The 25,457-nt window shown below is 35.6% G+C and overlaps 2 protein-coding genes across 2 annotated transcripts; both read left to right on the top strand.

The window, feature by feature from the left end:
- Window positions 1-8,427: 8,427 nt before the first annotated feature.
- On the top strand, window positions 8,428-12,286 carry LOC121407109 (glycogen-binding subunit 76A-like). The gene is made up of 2 exons (XM_041598039.1): window positions 8,428-8,532; window positions 8,654-12,286. The coding sequence occupies exon 2, from the start codon at window positions 8,804-8,806 to the stop codon at window positions 10,070-10,072; it is 1,269 nt and encodes a 422-aa protein (XP_041453973.1). The 5' UTR covers window positions 8,428-8,532; window positions 8,654-8,803; the 3' UTR covers window positions 10,073-12,286.
- Window positions 12,287-21,735: 9,449 nt separating this feature from the next.
- Window positions 21,736-25,068, top strand: LOC121407110 (glycogen-binding subunit 76A-like). Its single transcript, XM_041598040.1, has one exon. It carries the CDS (start codon window positions 22,178-22,180, stop codon window positions 23,252-23,254), a length of 1,077 nt encoding a protein of 358 aa, XP_041453974.1. The 5' UTR covers window positions 21,736-22,177; the 3' UTR covers window positions 23,255-25,068.
- Window positions 25,069-25,457: the final 389 nt, after the last annotated feature.

The following is a 25,457-nucleotide window of genomic DNA, read 5'->3' on the forward strand; positions in this document are numbered from 1 at the left end:
GTATATAAAATGTATTTTTCTTTCCATATTAAAATTATACCAGATTCATTTCCAGTTGAAAATAAAAAAATAAATATCCTATAGCCTACGATCGGTTTGCTCTCCTGCCTAGATAATTTTGAGAATTCCCCTAAAATATTGTACCTAGGTCATGGTTATTGCTATAATAATGACATAGAAGTCGCCATTTAAAATTAAGTGCTCCCGACTGCTATTCAATAGGACCTATATTGGGGACTACAATAATTATGTAAAAGTATTTGATTTGTTCTTATTATTTTTTAAAATTATGAAATAAAGGTTCATTTTGTTTTCTGTAATTAAAAATAAAAAGAAAAGATAGAAATATAAATGAAGAGTTTGGTTGCAAAAGGGGTTAGGTCCACTTTTTACCATTCCGAGAAAAATCCATGTTTTTTATTCTCACCTATTGCATTACTCAACTAAATTGTCATGTACTAGCCTATCATGTGAACATAAAATTGGCCGGGTATAAAAGAAATCTACCTGTTTTCAATTTTTTTCTATATATTCTTTAAAACATCATTTTGGACCTAAACCCTTTTGCAACTATACTGAAATGAATCCAATAAATTTTGATTTAAAAAGTGATTTTTCTTTGCCACTTTTATTCACGTTTTCATGTGAATTTCAAATTTTCTTTGGTATCATCTTATAGAGCTACTAAAAATCTAAACATTGCGACAAAAAAAAAATCAAATTTGATGAAAAATGGACCTAACCCCTTTTGCAAGTGAGCTCTTCAAATAAGGGCTTCAGAAACATAAATATAGTGAATGTAATTAGTAGAAAGAAAATTATATGAAAAGAGGGCAAATCAAGCTCAATTAAATTCCCTCCCATAAAGTTTCCAGTTATTGGTTTCCCAAAGATCCTGGCAACTTGCAGCTAAAATAAATCAAAGGTGCAGTAATAATCGTGACAGGCAAGAACAAATAGATCAATAAAAATGTTATAATCACAAACGATATTAAATCAGGTCGCGCATTATGCTAATTAGTGACCAAATGCTCATTTACATATTTTTACGCTATGCGCGAAGGACGTTTAATGACCACGCCTCCATTTCGCTGGTGTACCAAAGCAGTGGCGGTGTCCATAGGCTTGTACATGTAAAATGGGATCAGTGTGCACTTTTGACCCTCCAAAATTTTCTTCAATTCTGACCGGATGCAGAAGCGGAGTTTCCACCCCCTGTATAAAACATCCTGGCGCCTGTATATCATGTAGACGACTTCGTGAACAAGGCGCTCTTTCAGTTTCAAGCTTTTCGAAGTTTCATCTCGTGGACCCCTAGCTCGACATGCATTGATCATTGCGCAACAGCCAGTGTTTCAACGTTGATGAGGCCCAACAAGGGGTGGCGATCCTGTGGGGGGGGGGGGGGGCAGGGGGACACAGTGCCCCCACTTCTTGAATCACTGAAAGTGTGTTCCTTTTAAGCCAGAAAAATGCCCCCCCCCCCCTCTCGAACGTGTTCTGTGCTCCTTTTATCTGAGAAGGACAGGTTTTATGTGTTAGCAAGTGCCATTTCTCGTATCAGTGCCAATTTTTAACAAATAGGCCCCTCACGACATGATCTGTGTCCCTTTCATCTTAGAATGCCCGTTTTATTTATTTTTAAAAATCCTTTTCTTCTCCACAGGGATTTTATTGGCAATCAAAAAATAATAGATACAGAACACAATAATATAATAACTGATATAAACAATGAACTGACAATTAAGTGTAACAAAATAATTTTACATGTGAACGTCAAAAATAAAGACATTTTTCAATCGAAACCATCTTTTGTCAAATCTGCGTTGTTTGAAATTTAGTTGGGCATTTTTTTTTCATTTTTGGTAATAATTGATTATTGAGGATTTAATGATACTCAAAAATGGCATTGAATTGCTTATTTTACAATCATATACATAATAAAGTTTTTCTTATTGTAAAGAAACACAATTAAGTGCGCAATTGTTTTTTTCCAATAAATCCGATTCATCTGAGAAATGTAGAATATCACTGGTTTTGGTCCTAATCCAGTCCTCTGTCCAAATGTGATTAACATGCCTGCACTCCGAGTATAGATACAAAACCGTTTCGATTTCTTTTGTTTTATACTGAAACTAATTTCAATTTGAAAAGTAAATCATTTGTAAATAATACACGTTGCACAACCTTATATTGAAACCAATGCAATGTTACATCAATGGTACACTGAAAACCCAATGAGCAATAAGATTCCAACCTGTTATCGTTCAGATCAAATATGCACTTCCATTTAAGAAAGCTTGTATTTTCTGTTTTTCGTCGTTTAAATAAAATGGAATAAATATTGGAGCACATCTGGAATTAATGGTTGGGGGATTTTATTGAATGTGGACCTTTTTTACTTCCTTGATAGAAACACACAGTGAATGATGTAAAAGAAATTTGATTGGACAACATAAAAGATAAAAAGTGCCTTCCTTCATACAAAATCTCGTTAATTAAACGAATACCCCTTTTACTCAATTTATTCATGTATATTGGCAAATGCCTATTTGATATTGTTATTATTCCATAAATGATGTGAAGATACATTACTATAAGCAAAAAACATTTCACTCCACAAAGATTTCTAGGTCTGTTTTGATAATTCTCGAAAGTAGTGACTACCCGTGTAAGTCATATATAAAAGAAGATAGTGTTGTCTTGGCAGGGATGACGTAAGAAAGCATAGAATGTAACTATCAATTGATCCGTTTACAATTCTCCTAATCCAAGAAATATTTAATGATTGACAGTGTAAATAATATGTCTATCATTTAAACCCGCCGTTTAAATATGTTTGGGACATTTCAATCCCACAAACTTTGTCTGGTTTTTCCTCCCATACGAATTTATAAGATAATGAGTGTAATTCCTTTTCTATGTGTGAACAAGTGCCCTTTCTCGAATCAGTGCCCCTTTTTACCGTAGAAAGTGCCCCTCAAAAAAGTTTTCTGTGCCCCTTTCATGCACCCGGGCCTGTGAGAAGGACCCGTTTTATGTGTTAACGGGTGCCCTTTGAAACAAGAAAACAATATTCTCATTTTTAGATTTTAAGAAGAAAAAACTAATAATAATAATCCTACGTGCCTTATTCATGAGTCATGTGGGTGGCGTACAGATTGGAGTTGAGGTGTGGGGGGGGGGGCTTGGGGGCTCCTCCCCCTCCTCCGCCAATATTTTTTCACGACCAAGAAAAAGGGGAAAGGAAAGAAAAGGAAAGAGAGAAGGGTAAAATACGATATTATTTTCTACCCCCCTCAAATTTTTTGTGGCTCCTTACACCACTGTAAATGAGTCATTTTCCTTTGTTTTGAGATAGTGACCTTTTCGATAGAAGATGTGCTATTTTTTCCCTGTGCCCCCACTTTCACCTTCACTCCGCCGCCCCTTGGTCCAATTGAAGATAATAATCAAACCTTAAGTGCTTTGAATTCGTAATCTTTTTCCATGGATTGTTTACATTTCGCTGCAAAAACTTTTTTTCTGACGATTATCAAAATAATAATTAAGAGCATCATTATTATTTCCGTGAAATCTGAATAGTTCTTTTCTTGTTTTAACTTTTGATAAGTAAATTATGCGAGAAAATCAACGTTCGAGTTGAGACCATATTTCGTTTGTGTGGACATAAAACGAAAAATATGCATATTAGTTTTTTTCACATAGCAAAAGGTACATATAGTTATCTGGAACTAATTTGAATCGTAACAAAATATCTTTCATAAAAATAATTATCTTCACTATTTTGAACTGAAACCACCTCGTGTTTACATCTGCAATTGAATGAAAAGGTATTTGGTAGTAGTGTTGTCAAAGTCAAACGTTTGTTTCCAATTGATAAGACATTTACATTATTTCAACTTATACTTCAAAAATGTATTATAAATATGAGCACAATCCTTTTTTTCTTTAATAATTACAAGAAGTGCTTCTGGAATAATACATGTAGGTTCCATTACTTTTGTTATAACATATTTATTAAAAACAATCTCGAATACCGTTGCAGAGGCCAAAATATTGAAGAAAATTGACTTACACATTGTATTTGCGTTGAAAATCAAATCTGAGAGAAATTTTCCATCAGTTCTTAAAATATCATGTACAAAGCGCACCCCTCAACGCCTCAACGCCCGGCTCCCTCAACATTCAAAACTTGAAACATATTACATTAGTATTCATTTTAATTTTTGTGATAATCATTATTCCAAAGGGCTTGACATGCAACATCATCAACAGTATGGTGGGTAAGATCTGAAAAGGCCAACATTATCTGTGTCCAAAATGGGATAATGAGTGGTATATCTAGTGTTTTATAATGCTCGAACCCTAGTCATGTCTTTCGGATGGTGACGTTAAAGGTCGGTCCCAGACGTAAATAATCAAATCTGATTGATACACACTCAGCCGACATGAATAATTGAAAAGATGTATATGCTGTCCGCAAATATGACTGAACAATGTGAAAAGTGAATATTTCAGAACAAGAAATAAATCTTCTTATCCATGAAATTTTTAATGATTTGGAATGGATAAAAATATCAGTAACACCACCCTCACTATAAGATTGACACATTTGTTTCCTATTTATTTTATCAGGTTTGCCTTCCCATACAAAGTCGTTAAAGCATCAGTGAATGTCATTCATAATTCTGGAAAAGATAAAATCACGTGATTCAATTTCAGTATAAAAATGGTTTTAACAATGGTTACTCTCCATAAGGCAGTCAGAGATCTCTTTTAGCCATAGTGCCATCTGACGTTTTATTTCTTTAAACTTTTCTTGATGATTTTAATCACAGCCATTATTGATAGTTCAACTGAAAAGTCTATACATAAAATATCTTTCCAAAATCCAATTCAGTATGTATGTATGTGTGTATGTATGTATGTGTGTATGTATGTATGTATGTATGTATGTATGTATGTATGTATGTATGTATGTATGTATGTATGTATGTATGTACGGGAGGTTGGCACTCGGCCCAATATTATGTGGTAGGTATGTACCACTGGCAAGTCATAATTAGGGGGTCCCGGAGCTGTCCGTTGTGAAAGTGGGGGTCCCTGGAACTAAATCTCTCTTTTTTTGGGGGGGGGGGGAACAGGGGTAAATTTACCAAAATGTGTAGGACTTTGACGGCACATTCTGGTAATTTCTCGGATCATTCGCACAGTTGTCTGTACAAAATAAAATAGTGGAAAAATCAGTGATAGTCCAATCGTCAAATCTGTTTTTTTTTTATTTGTTACCAAAATATGCGATGGCACATCAAGTTATAACTGCACATTTATGTAACAAAATATCCTGTTATGCACAGGTGCGCTATCGGCACATTTACCAAAATATGTCGTTACAACATCCACTAGCTGCGCCACGCCAGATACTAGTGCATTCTTTGCACTTGCATTTTCATTAATTTTTTAATTATTTCGATGTTTATTTTTCTTCATATGTCTATTTAACAATCATTGTTACTGAATTGGTGTAAAATTTGTAAATGAAACTGTACATAATATTTTTATTCAAATTATTGTTCTAATTGTAAATGTAAACTTGTGGTGCTCTCCAATACCCATTTCGGGTGACATGCGGAAATAAATATCACATTGTCATTATCATCATTGTCATCACTGATCTGGGCTGAAAGAGCTACTGTATCTGAGGCTGGGCAAAACTAGCTATTGCGCCCTCTCTTTCACTCTTATTGACAGTCTATATAAGTATTCCTGAGTGATTGTATATTTCAAGTTCGTCTGTCATTTCAGGGCCCCGTCTGACAAAGAATTGTGATCGATCCATAGAGATGTATATCTCTATGGATCGATCCGACCAATCACTACTATGGAAAGCCATCAAAGACAACATATAAAATGCAAAATGCAAAGTTTCTAGATATGAATGTATATTTATAAAGTCATTGATTTTTTTTGAGAATGTGGTGTGTACTTTAAAGAGGACATTTTGCAAATTTCCTGTAGAAAAAAATGACACTAATGGATTTCCATAGATTTACGATTGATTTGATTGGATCAATCGTTACTCTTTGTAAGAAGGTGCCCTGTTTTTTTTTTGTTTTTTTTGCCCTCTGTCTTCGCGATAGATATTCTTTTCTTTTCGTTTAATTTTGTGGGTGTTTTTTTTATATGTCTGAAGTTGTCTTAATATTTCAAACACTTTCTCTATTTCTTTGTGAACCTTCTTTTTTTTTAAAGTTGCGTTAAATTCTTAAGTTGTCTTTATTTTTGTGGTGTTTGTTTAGTTGCAACAGCATCCTATTTCAGTGTGTACCTATTTTTCTGAACTTTATTTTGGCCAAACTTTTTAAGAGTGTATATTTCCAACACTATCTCTATTTTTGTGTGAACCTATATTTATGCGATTGTCTTCATTTTATGTGTTTGTCCATATCTTTACAGCTAGACTTGTTTTTGCCGTCTCTTTGTATTTATTTCTATATGTTTGTTTATTTTTGACATATTCATATATTCCTCAAACTTTAAATTTTGGGGCTTAAGGCCGCCCGTAGATATGTCCTTTTGGGAACAGATTAAACAGAAGTCATTTAATGCATCTTGTTCCTAGATCATATCTGCCAAACTCAAATTAGTGTTAAAAAAAGTATTTGAAAATAATTGAATCATCGTGTCTGAGAAGATAGACTAAATCGTCCTTGCCCGATCTCAATTTTGTGATAATGAGTATGCTCGCGATGAAGACGTAGCGTGTTATATTTTCCTGGATATATACAGGCCCTAGGTTTTAACGAAACATTTTTCTTTGTTTTACGGGTGGTAAGATAAACAGGACACAAACAAATATTCGTACCTGTATGATATAAATGAGAATAGATCACCGCTGTTGCGAGTAACGATCTGAAAATGATCGGCTGGCATGTAGGTATTCTTGATAAGTCTGAAATACAGACTACGACTTAGATTCAACCCGAAGAGACCTTTGTGGGCTACGTGCAGAACCGCACAAAATGTGATCATAATCACGTGATCCTTGTTTCTTCAAATATTTACCCGTCTGATGTTGCTAAAGGGATGTTTCGGGCTCGGGCTGAAGATGTTTACATTTCAATAAATAGAGTAAACTTCACAGACAAAATGCTGAAACTTCGATCAAAATCGGATTACAAATGACAAAGTTATTTAATCTCAAAAATTTGCATTATTCCGATGAACAGTTCTAGGCACGTGTTCAAGAATATTCATGAGGTGGGCTGATGATGTTGGTACAATGCAATGCAATTCGACTTAAATTATGTTTAGAAAAAAAATGGGAATACAAATGCGGAGCGAAATTGTCTTAGCTGGTGAATATAGGCTTAATTTCAATTTAGAACGACTGCAATTTCTTAGATCGAGAGTAAGTTTATATATATATATATATATATATATATATATATATATATATATATATATATATATATATATATATATATATATACATATATATATCTGTAGCATTTGATCGTTACCAAATCTAGGTCCAATTGGCATATATTGACCTATAACAACCGTACATTTTTACCAAGAACGAGCGGTATTTACTTAGGTTTATACATTTCACACATTGTCCAACATGATAAGGACTGTAATTCGGTGGCCTGGAAGAATTATACTCTCTAATTTGCTTGACAGGAAATGTACGCAAATACCTATTACCGATATCAAGGCGCGCAAGCTGACCCAATGAGTTTTGTCAGATATACGAATTAGACCTATCCACAATATTACAGATAAGCAAGTGAGCTCAAATTCTGACCTCAATACTTCTTATAATTACAGTAATGCCATAGACATTGTGCAGTTTGTCGGATGGTCGTTATTAGTGCACACTGAATCAAACGGGTCAAAGGAAGGTGAGTCGAAATTAGGTCATCGTTTCATGCATTTAAAAAACCTATTATCATTGGGGTTCTCTGGTGCTGAGTTCAAATTAAACAAACAACAAACAGTTCCCATCCAAGTGGTCATCATAGGAAATATTGAAATTGTAATTTGATAGGCTTTTATAACGATTTTGAAAGTAAAATTGTCATAAGAATTTAAAGACTGATTTTTTGGACAGGCCTACTACCTCTTTAGGCTTAATCCCCTCGATCTTAAGTCCAACCAACTCCTAACTGAAAATGCACTTTCTTGTTTAACTGTGTCCAATTTCTTCCCACCTGTACTTACAAAAAAACATGATGATTTCATTAATAGTTATACTGAACGTCGCGAAAAGACAACGGTCCTTAGTTTGACATTGAATTTGTACACGAGCTAGCAGCATGAGAGTCAACGTGACCTGCTTTATATTTTGCATTCTACCCCAAACATAAATTAACGCACGCACAAAGACACGCTCGATGCTTAGTCTCGAAAGCAGTTGTGTGCTGGCAGTTTGCCGCTAGATGCATCGGCAGACCGCTTTTGTACCTTCGTGATCGCAGCATCATGATCAGCCAGCTCAGCTGAGGGAAGCATCCCATTCCAGAGGTAGGATGATGTTTCGAAATTGTATACCTTTATTTTTGTTTCGTATCGTTTGAATTCATATGCCTTATCTTGCGTAATGTATTTATTCAGTTTTCATTTTCCCATTTTTGTTATTGCACAGGTCGCGACTGTCGTCTGTTCGCGATGAACATGCAAACTGCAAGTGCAACGTGAGCTACGACAATAAAATCCCGATCAGCTGTTAGAGGTCACCACGCTAGGTATTGCTCGAGACTGAAAACTTTTTATTGGAGAGTTGATTTCTATCGTAATGCCGGGCGTTTTGATTCCATTGGAAGTCATGGCGACGGTGGAGAATGAAGTTGCTGGAGATGCCTTGGATAGACAGCAGCATCTCTTCCACAACACAACTGCTGTTGACATCCCTGTCAATGGTCCAGTCAATCAACATTGCACAAAACCAGATTCGTTAACATTACAGAAATCTGATGATTATGAGCATGTATCAACACCAGGATGCTCGCCAGTGTCTTCTCCCCTTGGGAATGGAGACATTGATGACTGGATTAATGATGGCACACCTACTAATGGCTCCGCCATGAAGTATTTTTCTCCTATTGCATCTGATGAAGCCGGAGCATGTTCATCCTCTGAAGGCACGTACACGATGTGTCCTCAAGCACATCCAGATCTTGACTGGGACGAACTATTTGCTCTAACAGATTACATGGGGGTTGCTAACAAGTCTCCGTACTTCGGTAGTAATAATAATAATAGTCTTTCTCTTGTACAAAATAACAGAAGTTTGACATCTCCCTCGAAAGTTGAAAGTGTAAGCAGTTCGTGTAGTGATCTTTTTGACGTATTCATAAATCCAGCAGCATACAGTGCAAGTGATGAAAGTGAAGAGAGGTTATCAAGTGTTGACTCGGAATCAACACTCAGTGAAACGGACAGTGATGCATCAAGTTCGAGACCTAGGAAGTCGAGCATGCGAAAGAGACCACGGACCCCACCTGGTAACCCATCTAGAAAGTCAGTCAGGTTTGCGGACGCTCTTGGGTTAGATCTTGAGACAGTTCGCCACATCCTAGAAATGGATCCTTGTCCTTCACCTCCGATGACAGTTTTACCCTTGGATTCTTCTTGCCAAACCATCTCGAAGTCCGTCCATTTATGTTTTGAGCAGCCTGGGGGTCGTCCAGACTTCCTTCAGAGGCTCTGTCAGCAGAACATCTGCCTAGAGAACGCGATGATATCCGACATGACCATCATAGGAACCATCAAGGTACGGAACCTGGACTTCTGTAAGGAAGTCCGTGTTCGTTATTCCTGGGACAACTGGGCCACCCATGCAAACATCATGGCAAGGTATGTTGCAGGTTCATGCGATGGACCGACTGATCGGTTTAGCTTTGGATTCACAATTCCTAGGAGATACGTTGGAGTTGGTGACCAGGTATTCTTTGCAGTATTTTACAAGGTTGCTAGCCAAGAATACTGGGATAACAACAACGGATTAAACTACATGCTTCTGATTGATGAAGAGGTCAAAACCAAAGGTAACCGTTGTAGATGAAGGATTAACTGGCGAAGATTTCATTCATTATGATGTTTGGAAAAACAAGTTTTGTCTCAAGGATGATTTTATGATGTCATTATTATACTGAAATAGATTCATTAAAGACCATAGTATATCAAAGTATAACGGTGCAATCACTTAAGAAATAGTTTGTGAAAATAAATATGTATGTATTTTGGGGGATATTACTTTCAATGACACTGACAAGAAATTGCCGAGCTTTAGTGTGGTCAAATCGTTTTCTTGCAGATTTGTAGGGAGGTAAATCGGAAAAGTATTAATAAGTAATCACTGAGTTTGTCTGTTAAAATCATTCATTTGAGAATTAGGGAGCACCTATATCCAGAGTCGTGTTCAAAGTTCATGTTTCGGCTCTTGAAAGTCTTCATGTGCATTTGTATAGGGCCTTTATTACACGCACTAATCTTACTTTATCATTTAACATCTTTTCGATCAAAATATTCTGAACTATATACTGAACGAAGGCATAGCCAAGTTATTCTGCGCAATCTGCGGCTTGATATTACGATCTTTGAGAGCCTATTTTTAATAATCATAAGATGAATGGCAGGTTTCTGAGTTCTGACCGTTTTTATACCAAAAAGTGTATCATCGTGAAGCCTGGTAAAAATAACTTAAGAGAAAATCAATTTTGGTGAGGGAGGTGCTATCTAGTACCCAATTGTTACTCGATGATATTTGTCTACATTGTACTTCAATCGACTACGGCATATTTTTTTTCCGGTCAAGGTCCCCATATACGGCCACCGTAGAGCAAATGTGTATTATTGTGGTATGTAATTATATAGGGTGACATTGAATCATATTTTTGTATACACTCGAATGTCTGTAGTGGGTCGTACTGATCGCTTCTTGCTACTGGAAAATAACGAAGGCCCAATTATAGAAGCTCTTGTTGGTTTGTTTTTGTCGCAAATAATTCTCTATCAATCCAAAATTTACATTTAGTACTCTCACCATCACATCAAATGCATGCTTGTTGAATAGTTAGACCTCTTCTCTGTTATACCTACCTTACAAATTTCAACGCGCTTTCTTGCCCCGGTTTCTTGCTGTCCCACGTCAAATTTATAAAGATGAAATCCAGGCACATCCTTTCAATTTCAGCATTATCACTTTCATGCACGGAGAACGCGGTAAATAATCACTACAACTGGATGCAAGACTAATGCTCAATTGAGGTCAAATCCAGCTAGTCTTTCATTTCAAACTGCAGTTGAGATGACGATTATCCCCAATCATGCTAATGTTACCCAAAACAAACCCAGAGGCCCGGTCCAGAGGTAATCATCTGTTTTAAACAGTTCGTTATGTGGAGGCCTAATCAGATATGGTTTTAATTTTTCTTTTTTCAAGGCACCGCCACATTCATCTCTCAAATTAAATATTGAATACTTTGCATCTTGTGTTAATCACACATGTACAATTTAATCTTTGTCGATTGCTATTCTTTTTCGTTTTTAGAAAATTGTTTCAGTTTTGAATTAATACGTGAGAAAATAGAAGACACGCGTAACTACTATATTATACACGTAGAGAGTTATTCTACTCCTCATTTTTTTCAGGTCCACTGCGAATTCCGGAATTCACAGAACTATAAAAAGATAAAAGTTCTATAAAGTAGGAACTATAACAAAAATGTTTTACATTTCGCTGGTTCAAGTAAATTGAGTACGTTAAGTTCAAATTGTGTAGGAGTTATCACTTTTAAATTTGTATGTGCAATAAATACTAGGCAAAATGTATTGAAATCTATTTCTAAGGTCACAGTAGATGAATACGTATTATAAGGATGCAGGGCATGCATGTATAACAGTGGACCCTATGTATCTGTTAAGGGTGATTTAACACGTCAAACAAAAGAAATTCATGGTCATTGGGTCTCACGAGGCCGATTTATTGTATTCCTGTCATCTGTTTACTAGTAATGGACTTGAAATTCATTTGCATTCATTTACTATTGCTATGTCGAACAAGCAATGTTTCGAGATGACAAGAACAAAATGTTTTAATGATAAAATGTTGATACAGTGATATGCAAGTGAGACAACGATAACACTCACTCTTGTATGAATTATATGAATTTTTTCAGATTTAACAATATTAAAGAAAAATAGTAGGTTACGCCATCGACTACCTCATTTATATCGACCTGGGCCCGGTCTCACAAAGAGGTGCGTTAGATTCAAATCATACTCGAAAATTGTGATTGATCTTTATTTGTGTATTTAAGATGTATGAATTGTATGTAAATACCAATTAAGTTTAATTTAATCTACAGTGTCTCAACTCTTTGTAAGACGGGTCCCAATATATGCATATACGTATAAATTTCTTGTGACGTTAAACAAAATTATGGAATGTCATGAATTAATTCTTATTTTACATCAGGTTTTAATGGCATTTTCAGTGCTAAAAAATATAGAGCTTGTTTAATTATATTTTTGATAAACAACCCTTTCTTTGTTGAATAACTTCAAAAGTATGCATAAAAGTTAGTAAGTAATCATGCCAATGTATTTGATCAGGTAATATTCCCCACTATATAAACTTATGTTCTAATTCTATCTTATTTTCGACCTCTATAGTCGCTCTAAATACCGAAACTACCTACTTTGACCTTTCCTTGAATTTCCTTCTCGAAACATTTTCTCGATGCAGAGTAGTAAAACTGAGTTTTGAAAAACGGGAGGGGGGGGGGCAAAGTCCAATTAATATCCCCCCTAGTTCCTGTTCATTGAATGAAATTTTAGAAATAATTATAACCCTAAGCAAGTGAACATAAAAATAGCTTGCTATCTTTTATTTGTCTCGCCCACCAGATGTGAAGGCTAGGGATCCAAATGTCGACCGTCCGTAACAAAATGTGTGACACATAACTTTGCAACAAATCACTTTTGTACCAAACTTGGATTTCACAACGAGCTTTTGATACAATTCTGTTTGCGTGCCGTCGCAAATCGCGATATTTCTATTTAGGCCTATTCCCACAAGTGGGTGAGACACAACGTCGCTTATGACCTTGTTTTTAAAGAATATTGGTTCAGAATAATGAATGAATAGATATGAAAAGATATCGCGTTGAGTACAAAGGAGGTATTGAGCGGCATACACTCTGGAATGCTCAAGCCATCCTGTCTGAAATTACAAATTGTTAATAATTCAACCATATATCCTCCGTGTTTAACACTTTTGTTAGGACTAAATCTCAGATTTTCTTTTAGATCATTACCAAGTGAGCTTTAGTTAAACTTTGTTTTGATTGGAGCGTCCATGGTCTGAGTCGATCTACTTACGAATCAATTTTAAGTTGTTTTTCTGCTCAAAACCTGTATGGAAAAAAGTTCCGATATTTTTATTGAGAGGAACTTGTTTTTATGTTTTGTATTTACTCTTTAAAAGATAACTATATTCAGTTATTTGCAAAGCACAAAATGTATTACTTTGAAACTTTCATTCATTCTTTTCTTACGAAAATTCCTGATTGAGGTTGTTTTTTATAGATTTTGTATATGCTTTTATAATTCAATTATAACCCGTTTCAGTATTTGGTTTTATTCTTGTAAATTTATCAGTTTTCGTATTTGTATTTTGGTTCACCTAGAATGATATAAATCATTTCAATTTTCGTCGTTGATATAACCTTGCTAAAAAAACAGTGTTGCGTGACGTTTTTACATTTTGTTAACCATCAAATAGTCGCACAACATTTAGTATTTTAGCAAAAAGCTATTTGTGATTAAATGAATGTTTTCGCTGTTGTGATGATATTGTGAGCACTTATGCTTTCTGTCTCTTTTAAAGAATATGTTTGGACTCTTCGTTTTCTTAAGGAATCAAGATTACGTTACACAAAGCCTAAACTCCCAAAAAGACTGATTAAAAATTTATCCAATATTGTGTAAAACGGGAACATGCAAGTTTCTTGAGTGAGATTTGTCCCAGTTACTTAATGCATGTTTTATGGATAAATTTCAACGAAACATTGGGTAGAATTTACACAATATTTGCCAGGTTGCCCAACAAACATGCATGTTCTGATGTTCCCTGTTTACCCAATGTTGGGTAAAGTGTGTTTTAGAGTGTATTATAATAAAGAATTACTTTGCGGATGACTGAAGATTGTCAAGCAAAGTACTGACTCTAATTCATATTTCCAAACACATCAAAAATGTCATGTTCATTTATTGTTAAATATTGTACATGCATTAATAGATGAAATATTTGTTTTTGCCATACACTACTTTAATTAGATTATAAGGCATATTTGATGTCAGAAATAAGGGGAAAAGGTGCGCTCAGATTGTAGCACTTCATGTGAATCAATATTATGAATCACACCTTAGCAGTATCATTCAACATGAAATATACTTTATACTGATGGGAAAACCACATTTTCGTTGTTAGTGTTTTATGTTTCCATCATTAGCACTATTATTCTAATTGTTGTCTTTATAATTATGAGTATTATGATTTTGATCAATTTTATTTTTATAATTCATTTTTATTATTACTATTATTATTGTCATTATTATTATTATGTAAATTATTTTGATTTTTAGTATGATCAGCTATTCTTCATCTAATCATCTCTTTTTGCTATTTAAATGTTGTTAATGTGACAAATGCAATACAAGTTTTCGGCGAATAATAATTTGCGCGTTTGACGCTACGTTTAACAGGGTGAATTGTGTGTTCAAGTTTTATATTTTCAAATTACTAACGTTTTAAAAATATTTCATCATTTTTTTTCACTGAACTAAAACGCAATTGTAAGAATAACCAACTGATGTGGTATGAGAGGAAGATAGTTCGTTCTTATTTTCTTAATGGCGACTGATGTTTTTAAAAGTTTGAGTTATATCTGTTTTGACATAATGATTGTAATTTGGAAGCACATGTATGCAAACGCTGCCCATCCTTTATTCCCACTATTATCTTGTTATCAGGAATTATTATATTCAGGTTTATTTTTTAATCCCAATATACATTAGACACGAACAAGTGAACTTTCAAATGCGACTCACACGTGGTATTTTGTCATGTTCCCACGAAGCCAATCCTCCCCCTTCCCTTGACATACGATAGATTTTAGTTTAAGAAACCCCCAAAACACCCCCCCCCAACAATCCGCCTATCGTGTTTAATTGTTTTCCAAGGCAAAGAAAATGTTTCAGATATCAGCATATCATCGCAACGTTATTTTTGTTCTGCAAACATTCGACAAAAACCTGTGTACTGTTTTTTTAAATTCAATTATTGTTCTGCTTTCCAAATATGACTGTACCTTTACAAGTAGCTGAAATATATGATACTGAATACCGTCAAAATACAAACAATAGCCATGATAACAGCTTCGTGTAAAATTTGATCACACTGCTAATAGTGCCGTGTGTAATGATGGTAGATATTATGATATAAGCGCGTGCATTTTGCAAATGTTGCATGTGTGGTTTTTGTAAGTATAGTATTATGGAATATGTTCTTTATATATGGAGTCTCTTCTGATTTTTATCGTGTTTTGTTCTTCATTTTTAGTCTCTCCACAAATATTTTACTCTATTAAGTCAAACTCCATCATGGTATTGTTGACAGGTGGAATTTTTTTAAGGTTATTGAATATGTGTACATTACGTGGAGAAGATAATAAATGTTTGTGGATTTTGCATGTGTGTGGCTTCATAAAAGAAATCAAGAAAATGATTTTGTGATAAAAAGTATATCTATAACCTATAAAATTTCAAAACCTTGTATCTCAATCGTCTACAGTGCGAATCAATAAAAAGTTTTACACTTCGAAAAAGTTCTGGGAATGGACAGATGTACAATATGGGGATAATACTTGGGCCGACGGGTTTTTTGTCTCATCTATCAAATGAAAGTAAAAAATAATAAAATAATAATATGCAACATTTATATAGCGCTAAATACAAATGTTTCTAAGCGCTGCACATTATTACCCCGGCTTCAGCACGGCTACCCTGATCGGGTATGTCGACAAAATGTTGACAGCATATTATATGTGAGTAATCAGTGTCCATTTTTGTAAGGATCCACTTTCCCAAGCTTGATTATCATTAAACAAAAAAATCAAGCTGAAACCATTTCATGTTAATCACAGCTCCATGTGAAGCAGATTTATAAGAGCATCACGATGGCCTCGGTGTATGGGGAGAGGGGGGGGGGGTCAATGGCGCTCTATGAAGTGTTTTGGACATGGAAACAAGTAAAAATTTATAAAAGATTTCTTCAAATCAATTTTCTCAACTAAAGTCCTCTGTTCTTCATGATTAACATCTGCTTTTATTCATATAAGTATTTCCAAGCTGCATCGCTGCGCAAATGAATTTTTCAAAAGTAAAGTGGTGCTTAGCGAAACAGATTGTTTTTACAGTTATATCATGGAACTATTACAGAGTTTAATAGCTCCATGGTTATATCGTCATTTGCTTAAAGAGAACTGTACCAGTGGTTAAATGTGGAAAAAGCTTCAGAATATTACAATTATATAATTTTGCAGCATTATTTATGCAAACTTTTGTATATACGCACTGTATATTGTGTCTTTTTTGTTGGATGCCAAAAATGTACATAGTGACAGGCCGAGCTATCATTTCCTTTATATTGTTGCTGTTGTTTTCGTCATTATTATCGTCGCCGTCTTCTATCATCATGCATCGTCATCGCAATAATAATTGATCCTAATGATCATCTCATTTTGTTATAGTGTTCTTTATGATACTATCGTCAATTTTGGTCACAATTCTTGTGTTTTTATTTTTTCTCCTCGATTCTTCAATTTTATTTGGATTTTTTTTCATCTTTTAAACTGTTATTACTTCTACACACTAAGAAATAAAGGTTCAAAATTGAACCCCGAAAGGTTGATGCAAAATCAGCACCCTATGGGTTCAGAAATTGAATCCCTGATTTGGGGTTCAAAAATTGAACCCTGCGGTTGGGGTTCATTGTTGCACCCTGCGGGTTCAAAACTGCACCCCGAGTAGGGGTTCAATTTAAAATTTAGGGTGCAATTTTGAACCCGCAGGGTGCAACAATGAACCCCAACCGCAGGGTTCAATTTCTGAACCCATAGGGTGCTGATTTTGCATCAACCTTTCGGGGTTCAATTTTGAACCTTCAGTTAGTGTGTACTACATCTGTATTTGCTTACTCAAAATTATGTATTATGACGATGATGTTTGGCATATAGTGGTACATGATAGCGGTGATTTAGTTAATTGATTATTTGTATTGAATTTTGAAGTGAATTATTACTTTTACGTGATAAGAATGTCAATGTTATTCTATATTCTCAAAGAATTTCTCTTCAGGGCTAAAGCTATCATGTAGATTAAAGATATCTATATTTGAGTATTTTGAATCTAAGTCTGTGTGAATATTGTATTTCTTAGTTTTTGAGAAAGGTTTTAGAGGAATCCAGGGCCAAGGCTAGATGGTGATTTTGTTTGACTTTTTAGAATTTTTATTGCACGAGTCATATTTATCAGCCTGGAGGGCCCTTTTGAAAATAAAATGAAAAAACCCCTTGCGTTTGTGTTTCATGAAGCGCAGAGGGACATCATACATTTTATACCCTCCATGTCCCGCCCTGCGACTCCTTATATGGCTATTAAAAGCACATTATAGGCCGATTTTAAATGTTTTATGGTTGAAATCGAGGCCCTGTGTTTCAGAAAAGTATTTCACTTAATATTCGAGAACTTATTGTCAGAACTTGAGTCTAGTTCATCGAGGATCGCTTTTTGGTACTATATCACTAAGAAATAAAGGTTCAAAATATTGAACCCCGAAAGGTTGATGCAAAATCAGCACCCTATATGGGTTCAAAAATTGAACCCTGCGGTTGGGGTTCATTTTTGCACCCTGCGGGTTCAAAACTGCACCTCTAGGGGTTCAATTGAAATTTAGGGGTGCAGTTTTGAACCCGCAGGGTGCAAAAATGAACCCCAACCGCAGGGTTCAATTTTTGAACCCATAGGGTGCTGCAGATTTTGCATCAACCTTTCGGGGTTCAATGTCGTACCTTTATTTCTTAGTGTGTAGGACTACAACCCTAGATATCTCTTATTGAAAAATTACCCCTACATACAAGAGCATACTTTGGACTGTTTGAAATGGTCCGCTTACCGAGAGCGTCCTCGGATTTCAGTGTGCAGGGTGTGTTTTTGGTTCATAATGCGAATTTTGATGTGTGTGCGTGCGTGTGTGTGTGTCCTCGTTTTAATACGTGGATAAATGCACGTGTTGGCCTATCTTAGCAGATCGAAATCAAAATGTTTTTAGGCCCAGTTGCACCTATCCTAGCACTTAAAAAAAATACTACCAAAAGTGTTACTAATGATAATATAACTGGTATTTCGAGTATTAGCATGATAAGGGTGAGTATGCGTCGAACAAAATAATTTGCGCATCATGGGCTTTAATTGTAAGGAATATAAGAGGACAATTTTACAATAAATAATGCTAATGATGGTGGACAGCTGGCAATAGACGAAACAGCAAATTATCTATGTATGATATATTTGATTTTATTTTTATGGTATTCTATGTCATTCTACTATTCAAGTCATTCATAGAGTGGCGTAGCTAGGATTTTTTAAAGGTACTGGGGGTCCTTGCTTTTTAATGGGGAAGGGTAATGTTTTTTTTATTGGAAGGGGCAGTCCTCACAGTCACTTCTTAGATTTATTCTTATAAAACTTCATAAATATGAAATAATCTGATAAGCCCTATTTAATTTTTTTTAATTTTTTTATTTTTATTATTAATGTATTTTGTCCTGAAAATTTAACATTCTGTTCAATGTTTGTGATCCTGGACAAGATGCGTATGTAAGTAGATATACTGCCAGAGCCAAGCAGAAATTATTAATAAACGTTCTGGCCAGATCGAAAAGGAACCTTAAAGGATTGTATGCAGCTATACTCATAAAGACGATGCATATTTCAAAAAACATATAATGCGAGAAAAGCGCGAGCTGAAAACTTTCGACATTCCGACCTAAAAAAAATGTCATTCTATAAGCACTTTTGTAATCATGAAAGGGATAGTTGTATAACTAAACAGCTGTTGATGCGAGTGCGAAGCGCGAGCGGAAGTGAATTTAAATTTTAGACCTAAAACGGGACACTCTATTCATGTTTAGTAAATCATAAATAGTATGGGTATCCTCCTATATTAATAACGCGAACTTGAAGCGCGAATAGAAAATTATTGCTAATCTAATCTGAAACTGGATAATTCAAGCACTATTTTAAGCACTGTGTATGAAAGTTTTGAATTGACTGTGGATCGCACTTATTAAAGGGATGGTCCGGGCTGAAAGTATTTTTAGTTTAATAGAGTAGGATTCACTGAGCAGAATGACGAAAATTCATCAAATTCGGATAACAAATAACAAAGTTATTGAATTATAAAGTTTAGCAATATTTTGTGAAAACAGTCGTCATGAATATTCATTTGGTGGACTGATGATGTCACATCTCCACTTGTTCTTTTGTATTTTATTATATGAAATGAGGTTTATTCAATTTTTTTCCTCCAAGAACTAGAAAAATTGGATTGACAACTGATTTAGTGCATAAGATAATTATTGCTGCAACTTATCTCATTATAAGGGAGACATATTATTCACACAAGTATGGTATAATGAAAAAATTATGATTTTATGTAATAACATAAAACGGAAAGTGGAGATGTGACATCATCAGCCCACTAATGAATATTCATGACGACTGTTTTTACAAAATATTGCTAAATTTTAAACTTCAATAACTTTATTATTTGTTATCGGCATTTTGCTCAGTGAATTCTACTCTATGTATTCAGATATAAATATTTTCAGCCCGTACCACCCCTTTAAGCAAGACATGTAAATGATGCTGTAACTTATATAGGCCTTACCATTTTATCCCTGCAGAATTTTGTTCGGGGGGGGGGCACCTGGGGGTCACACCAAATCTCTGGGGGCACGTGCCCCACACCCATAGCTACGCCCCTGCATTCATGGAATGCCGCCACAATATATTAAAGGTCAAGTTCACCCCAGAAAAAAATGATCTAAATAGAGAAAAATCAAACATGACTAATGCTGAAAGCTCCATCAAAATTGGAAGTAAAATAAGAAAGTTATTATTTTAAAGTTTCGCTTATTTTTCACAAAACAGTTCTATGCTCAATTCAGCGATATGTAAATGAGAGAGTCGATGATGTCACTCGTTCATTATTTCTTATGTTTTCTATTGTTTGCTTATTATACAATATTTCAGTTTTTACGAATTTGACAATTAGGACCCCTTGCTTGAACCACAAAATGTTAAAATAATGGAATTCCACGTGTTCAGGGAGGAATGAAAAATTGTTTCACATGACAATGATGGAAAAAACAAAATATATTTTATATTTCATATAATAAATTACAAAAGAAATAGTGAGTGGGTGATGTCATCGGTCCCCTCATTTGCATAGCGAACAGGATGTGCATACAACTTGAGAAATTAAGCGAAAATTTAAAAGGTTATAACTTTTTTTATTTGTCATCCGATTTTATATAAAAAATAATAAACAATATAATACAAAAATAAAAATTAAATGCGTTTCAAAATGTGAGTGCGCATAAGTATGGGACACCATGCAGTATAGTGACGTTGGTTTTTTCAGTCTGGTAGGAAGTGAATATTATGAAAACGAAATTGAATTTAGTGAAACCAAAGATATTTCTAAAAATCATTATCATGTTAAATGTGTTCGCACATATATACGTCACTAGTGTTACCCAACACCTATGTAAGCCGGGAAGTATACTACCACGGTCATTGGTATTGAGATTTTCGAGGTGCTATATGGTACAGTTACAACCCAGCAAGAGTGTCGCTGAATTTCCTCAATGACACTCTCAATGACAGTCCAGTAATCAAAGATAGTCTACACTTTACAGACGTTTGGATGAAATGTGAGTGTTGTTGAACTTGTATCAGGAGCATTCCACATAGATCACCATTTGAAAAGGGTGGAGTAGGAACGTATACAGCGGGGAGGGTTCACCCTACTATCCAAGTCTGCATGGGAGCACATCATCACCAGCAGGTAGAAAAGTGTAATTCCTCACTCGCTCCGAGTCACAATATAATTTGATAAACATTAAAACCAGATGAAGTCATTTCCAATGATCATCGATGCAAACTGCCTATGTATCGTAGAGGGCATAGGATGTGTAGTAACAATTTTGATTTTGCGACCCCCCCCCCAAAAAAAAAAAAAAACCCGGGTCAAAGAGGAAAGATCCGGGGGAAAGATAAACGTGAAAGAAAACGGGTGAAATGTCATTTTCTGAATATTAATCAATCCATATCAAAAATTTGGTTTCCATTCCAAAGTTCAAGTCATAATGTTCGCTCGTTTAAAGGCTTTCTTGCAAATTTGTTTGGATTTTCTACCTCTCCCTTACGCCACTATCCCGGGCCACTATGACCCCCACAATTTGTAGGTAGGCCGGTAACGTATACGAAGATTTTTTTCTTTGATTCGTCTTTGAATTCCACGTCATATTTTTCGGTGAAATATGGATTTGCTATATGAGAAAAAGAAACTCTGGTCCAAGACAGTTCAGTGAGTCAGTTATCTGAGGATTTCCTTGCAAGTTGTGACCTATTTAGAACTACTGGGCACTCACATCAATATGTCAACAGCCAGTTATATGTCAACAGTGTTCTACGTCATCATAGCCGACAAAATGAACACCAATTCAAGAACATTCCCGAGCACCCGGGAAGTGGGCAGGCAGCGCAAACAACAACACGAGCATTATGCAGCACACACGGACGACACGCATCGAACAAGCTGCAGCTATATTCAGCAAGCTGATACGATACGGCGATCGTGATTTCGTATTCATAGTGTTTTTGTCGGGTGCAGTTGTACGGTGGCTTCAATACACAACTGTACAGCTTGTGTTATCGTGATTATGCTGTATACTTTACTTGTGACCTGATTTATGACTGTGTGCTTCGTAATACACACCAGCACTTTATTTGATTTTTGGAGCATGTAACATTCGAAATGTCGACGGAGTCTCCCCCCGCATCGCCGAGGAAAGCCCGCAAATCGCTAGCTGAGAAGGGGCAGCATTTGGAGCCCATTAACGTGTCCAAAACAGTGAGTAGTAATTGCAACCTTCCTGGTGAATGTCGGCAAACTGGTTCTTATACTGCCAATACGAGTGATAACTTTGACTCAGAGCAACGCGATATTACAAATGCAGCTGCAGAACGAACTTGCAATAACATTCAGAATCCCTCGAATTCTGAGGGTACTTTGTATTCAGATACAGTAGATTCTCATTGTGATGAAAATGTAGAACGAGAAGAGATATTAAAGCAGGAAACTGCGTCTGCCCCACATCATGCACATGGCAATTTTAAACTTGGTGCCGACAGCGTTGATCTTGATGATACAGCTTTTAAATCTTTCAATGTAAATGTTACCCCAGATGGATTTTTATCGCCGACGTCACCGACTTCGCCCACCAGTCCAGACCCCGATGGAATACGATCACCACGGAAGTCGTCAATGCGTGACCCCAATCGACCTCGAACACCGCCGGGGACACCCTCCCGGAAGTCAGTTCGCTTTGCTGACCACCTAGGGTTGGACTTGGAGACTGTCAAAACCATATTGAGAACGGAATCACCACCTGACTTGCACGTACATGTTGACGAGGAGAAACAGACGATAAGTGCCAAGGTTCTGTCGTTGTGCTTCCAACAACCTGGTGGACAACCAGACTTCTTATCGCGGCTCAACTCCTTAAATGTCTGCCTCGAGAACGTAGTAGTCCATGAATTTACACTCATAGGCACCATCAAGGTCAGAAACCTGGGTTTCGAGAAGGAAGTCAGGATTCGACAATCGTCAGACAACTGGAGTTCTTATGTTGACACCATGGCAATGTACGTCCAGGGTTCTTGTAATGGACCTACAGATCGGTTCTCTTTTGGCCTGTCAGGACCTCGGAGTATGGCACCAGGAGCAATACTCACTTTTGCCATCTATTACAAGGTAGGGGGACAAATTTTTTGGGATAACAATGGCGGGCAGAACTACTCTCTTGTGTGTGAAGAGGTTAAAAAACTTTGACATGTTTGTTATCTTGGAGTGATAGGTCAGCTCTTTAACCAGGTGCCATGGCAACTGAGGATGCGGTTACGGAAGCTTCAAAGTGAAAAGTATCTTCCCATAATTCATGTGGTAGGATTCGCCCCGGGGAATCGCTCAAGTAGTGCAAATTGATTTTGGATCAACCGTGATTAAATAGAGATTTTATTGGTGATATATTTTGATTCGATTCAGGTATTGGAAATCAACTGGCTACTAGACATATAGAATGAAAAACTGGACGGGTCGAAAAAGAAGAAGATGAATTGAAGAAGAAAAAAAATCCTCATTGCCATACGAGTATTGCTAGCAACATGACTTTTGTAAGCTTGCCATTTACAAGATAATTGTTTAGGCCATCTTGTAATGAAAGACACAATCGTTTTGGATCATATTCTAAGAGTCTTCGTAATAATAAACTAAAAACGTGCAGTGCTAATTGTCTGAATTTCAACCTTGTTTGCAATATACAGTAATATACAATAATATATAATGTTCATATATTATAGGATTAGGACGTTTATATTTACTATGCAAAGCTCAAAATACTCAACAATTGTGAGTAATATTACTGACAATATAAATGAGGGAAAATGTTCATTTACCGAGCTTTGTGCTACAATGTTGTATAGTTGAACAAATTTTTATCGTATTAAAAAATACAGTGTGATATTTGTTTTGACAGTCCATACACATTTCATTATCTGTATGACATGTAAAGTGTCTTGAGATAATCAGCAGAGTGGGTAGACCTATTTTAGCTGCACATGTATACAGTTCCACTCACATAAGTGTATAAATTCTAGGTTATGATCTGAGATCCATATGTCCATTCGATGCGATATTTACCTTGAAATTATCTCTTATCAAGTATAGGCCATTAGGACAAATGGGCGAAGGTCAAGGCCCGACTAATTTCTCACTCCATTGATAATTAAGAAATATTTTACCTGAGTTAAAAAAGAAAAAGTGAGCACTGTAAACGACGTGTTTACACTCGGGTTATACAAAGTATAACCAGAGTGGTGGCCTGCTAACTTCCTTTGTGACTCTTTGCTTTTCTGGGTTTTATCAGATTCAAAGAGACAAAAGAACACACCGAAAGCGATGATAAAATGTTGTGATTAATCCTTTCAGCAGTGTGCATGTAATGAGGAGATAAAAGGATCTGTGCATGCCGAATCTGGTTTATTTATTTTTTATTCTAGGAATGTGATAGAACCTGTTTTAACGTCATAATCTTGATTAATACTCGCGAAATCGCTGGAGAAATTACTAATCAGATATTACTTGCAGCTATGTGAGGGATTTCGTTTTTCGTCTTTCCTGAGAAGTGTGTAGCCTCCAGTACATGTTGCATGACATTGTTGGGTAGTTGTAACCAAAGATCTTATTGAAACATATTAACCTTTTACTTATCCACATTTTACGAGTCGTTCTCTTATTTGTTTTGATGTTGATATGGGTTATGTAGTACATTTTACAACTTAATCGACTGGTTAATGTAAAACATCGCATTAATAAATTATTCGAGAAACTAACATAGCCAAAAACAATGACCTGATTTTTAATTTGAAAATGACTGACTATATAATAGATTTGCCAATGGTTGATGACTGTTTCCTGAATTGTTGAGAGCTTGAATGTACATGTAGATATGGAATAGTCCAGATGATGTCATATGACCTAAATACCTCGAAGATTATTACCAAAGATGTTCTAATGAGGATAACAATATTCTTAGCTCTCCCACCTGCAGAAGTCCTACCGCACAGCCATCTTTGTTTAAAATGTATCCTTCGTAAAATGCTGGCACTTCTCTGCTCTTGAAAGTTGAAGGGGTAATTACCCCCTTCGACCTTTCTTTTTTGAGGCGCTGTTGGTGATTAGGAATTACGATTACCATGATATAAACGTTGAAATTGATTAAAGTTCCTGAAATATTATTTTAGCCTTGTCTCTGCAAGTGGTCCAATACTGTGATACATGTGCAGTCATGTATTACAGTATTGAACCAATGTGAAATGTAAAATGAAAATATGAAATCTTGAAATACCTACCTTTGGTATGTATTTTTCAAAGATTGTGTATTGACTAGATTTCTGTCATTCATTACCATACAATATTCACTTATGTTACTGTTCTGTTTTTTCACGTGTTCATATTATTGTACTTGCCTTTAATG

Source organism: Lytechinus variegatus, chromosome 2, assembly GCF_018143015.1.
Source record: "Lytechinus variegatus isolate NC3 chromosome 2, Lvar_3.0, whole genome shotgun sequence".
Taxonomy (NCBI): Eukaryota; Metazoa; Echinodermata; class Echinoidea; order Temnopleuroida; family Toxopneustidae; genus Lytechinus; species Lytechinus variegatus.

Bases quoted from the DNA above. Each gene is read 5' to 3' on its own strand.
- LOC121407110 (XM_041598040.1), top strand. From the start codon at position 22,178: ATGTCGACGGAGTCTCCCCCCGCATCGCCGAGGAAAGCCCGCAAATCG.
- LOC121407109 (XM_041598039.1), top strand. From the start codon at position 8,804: ATGCCGGGCGTTTTGATTCCATTGGAAGTCATGGCGACGGTGGAGAAT.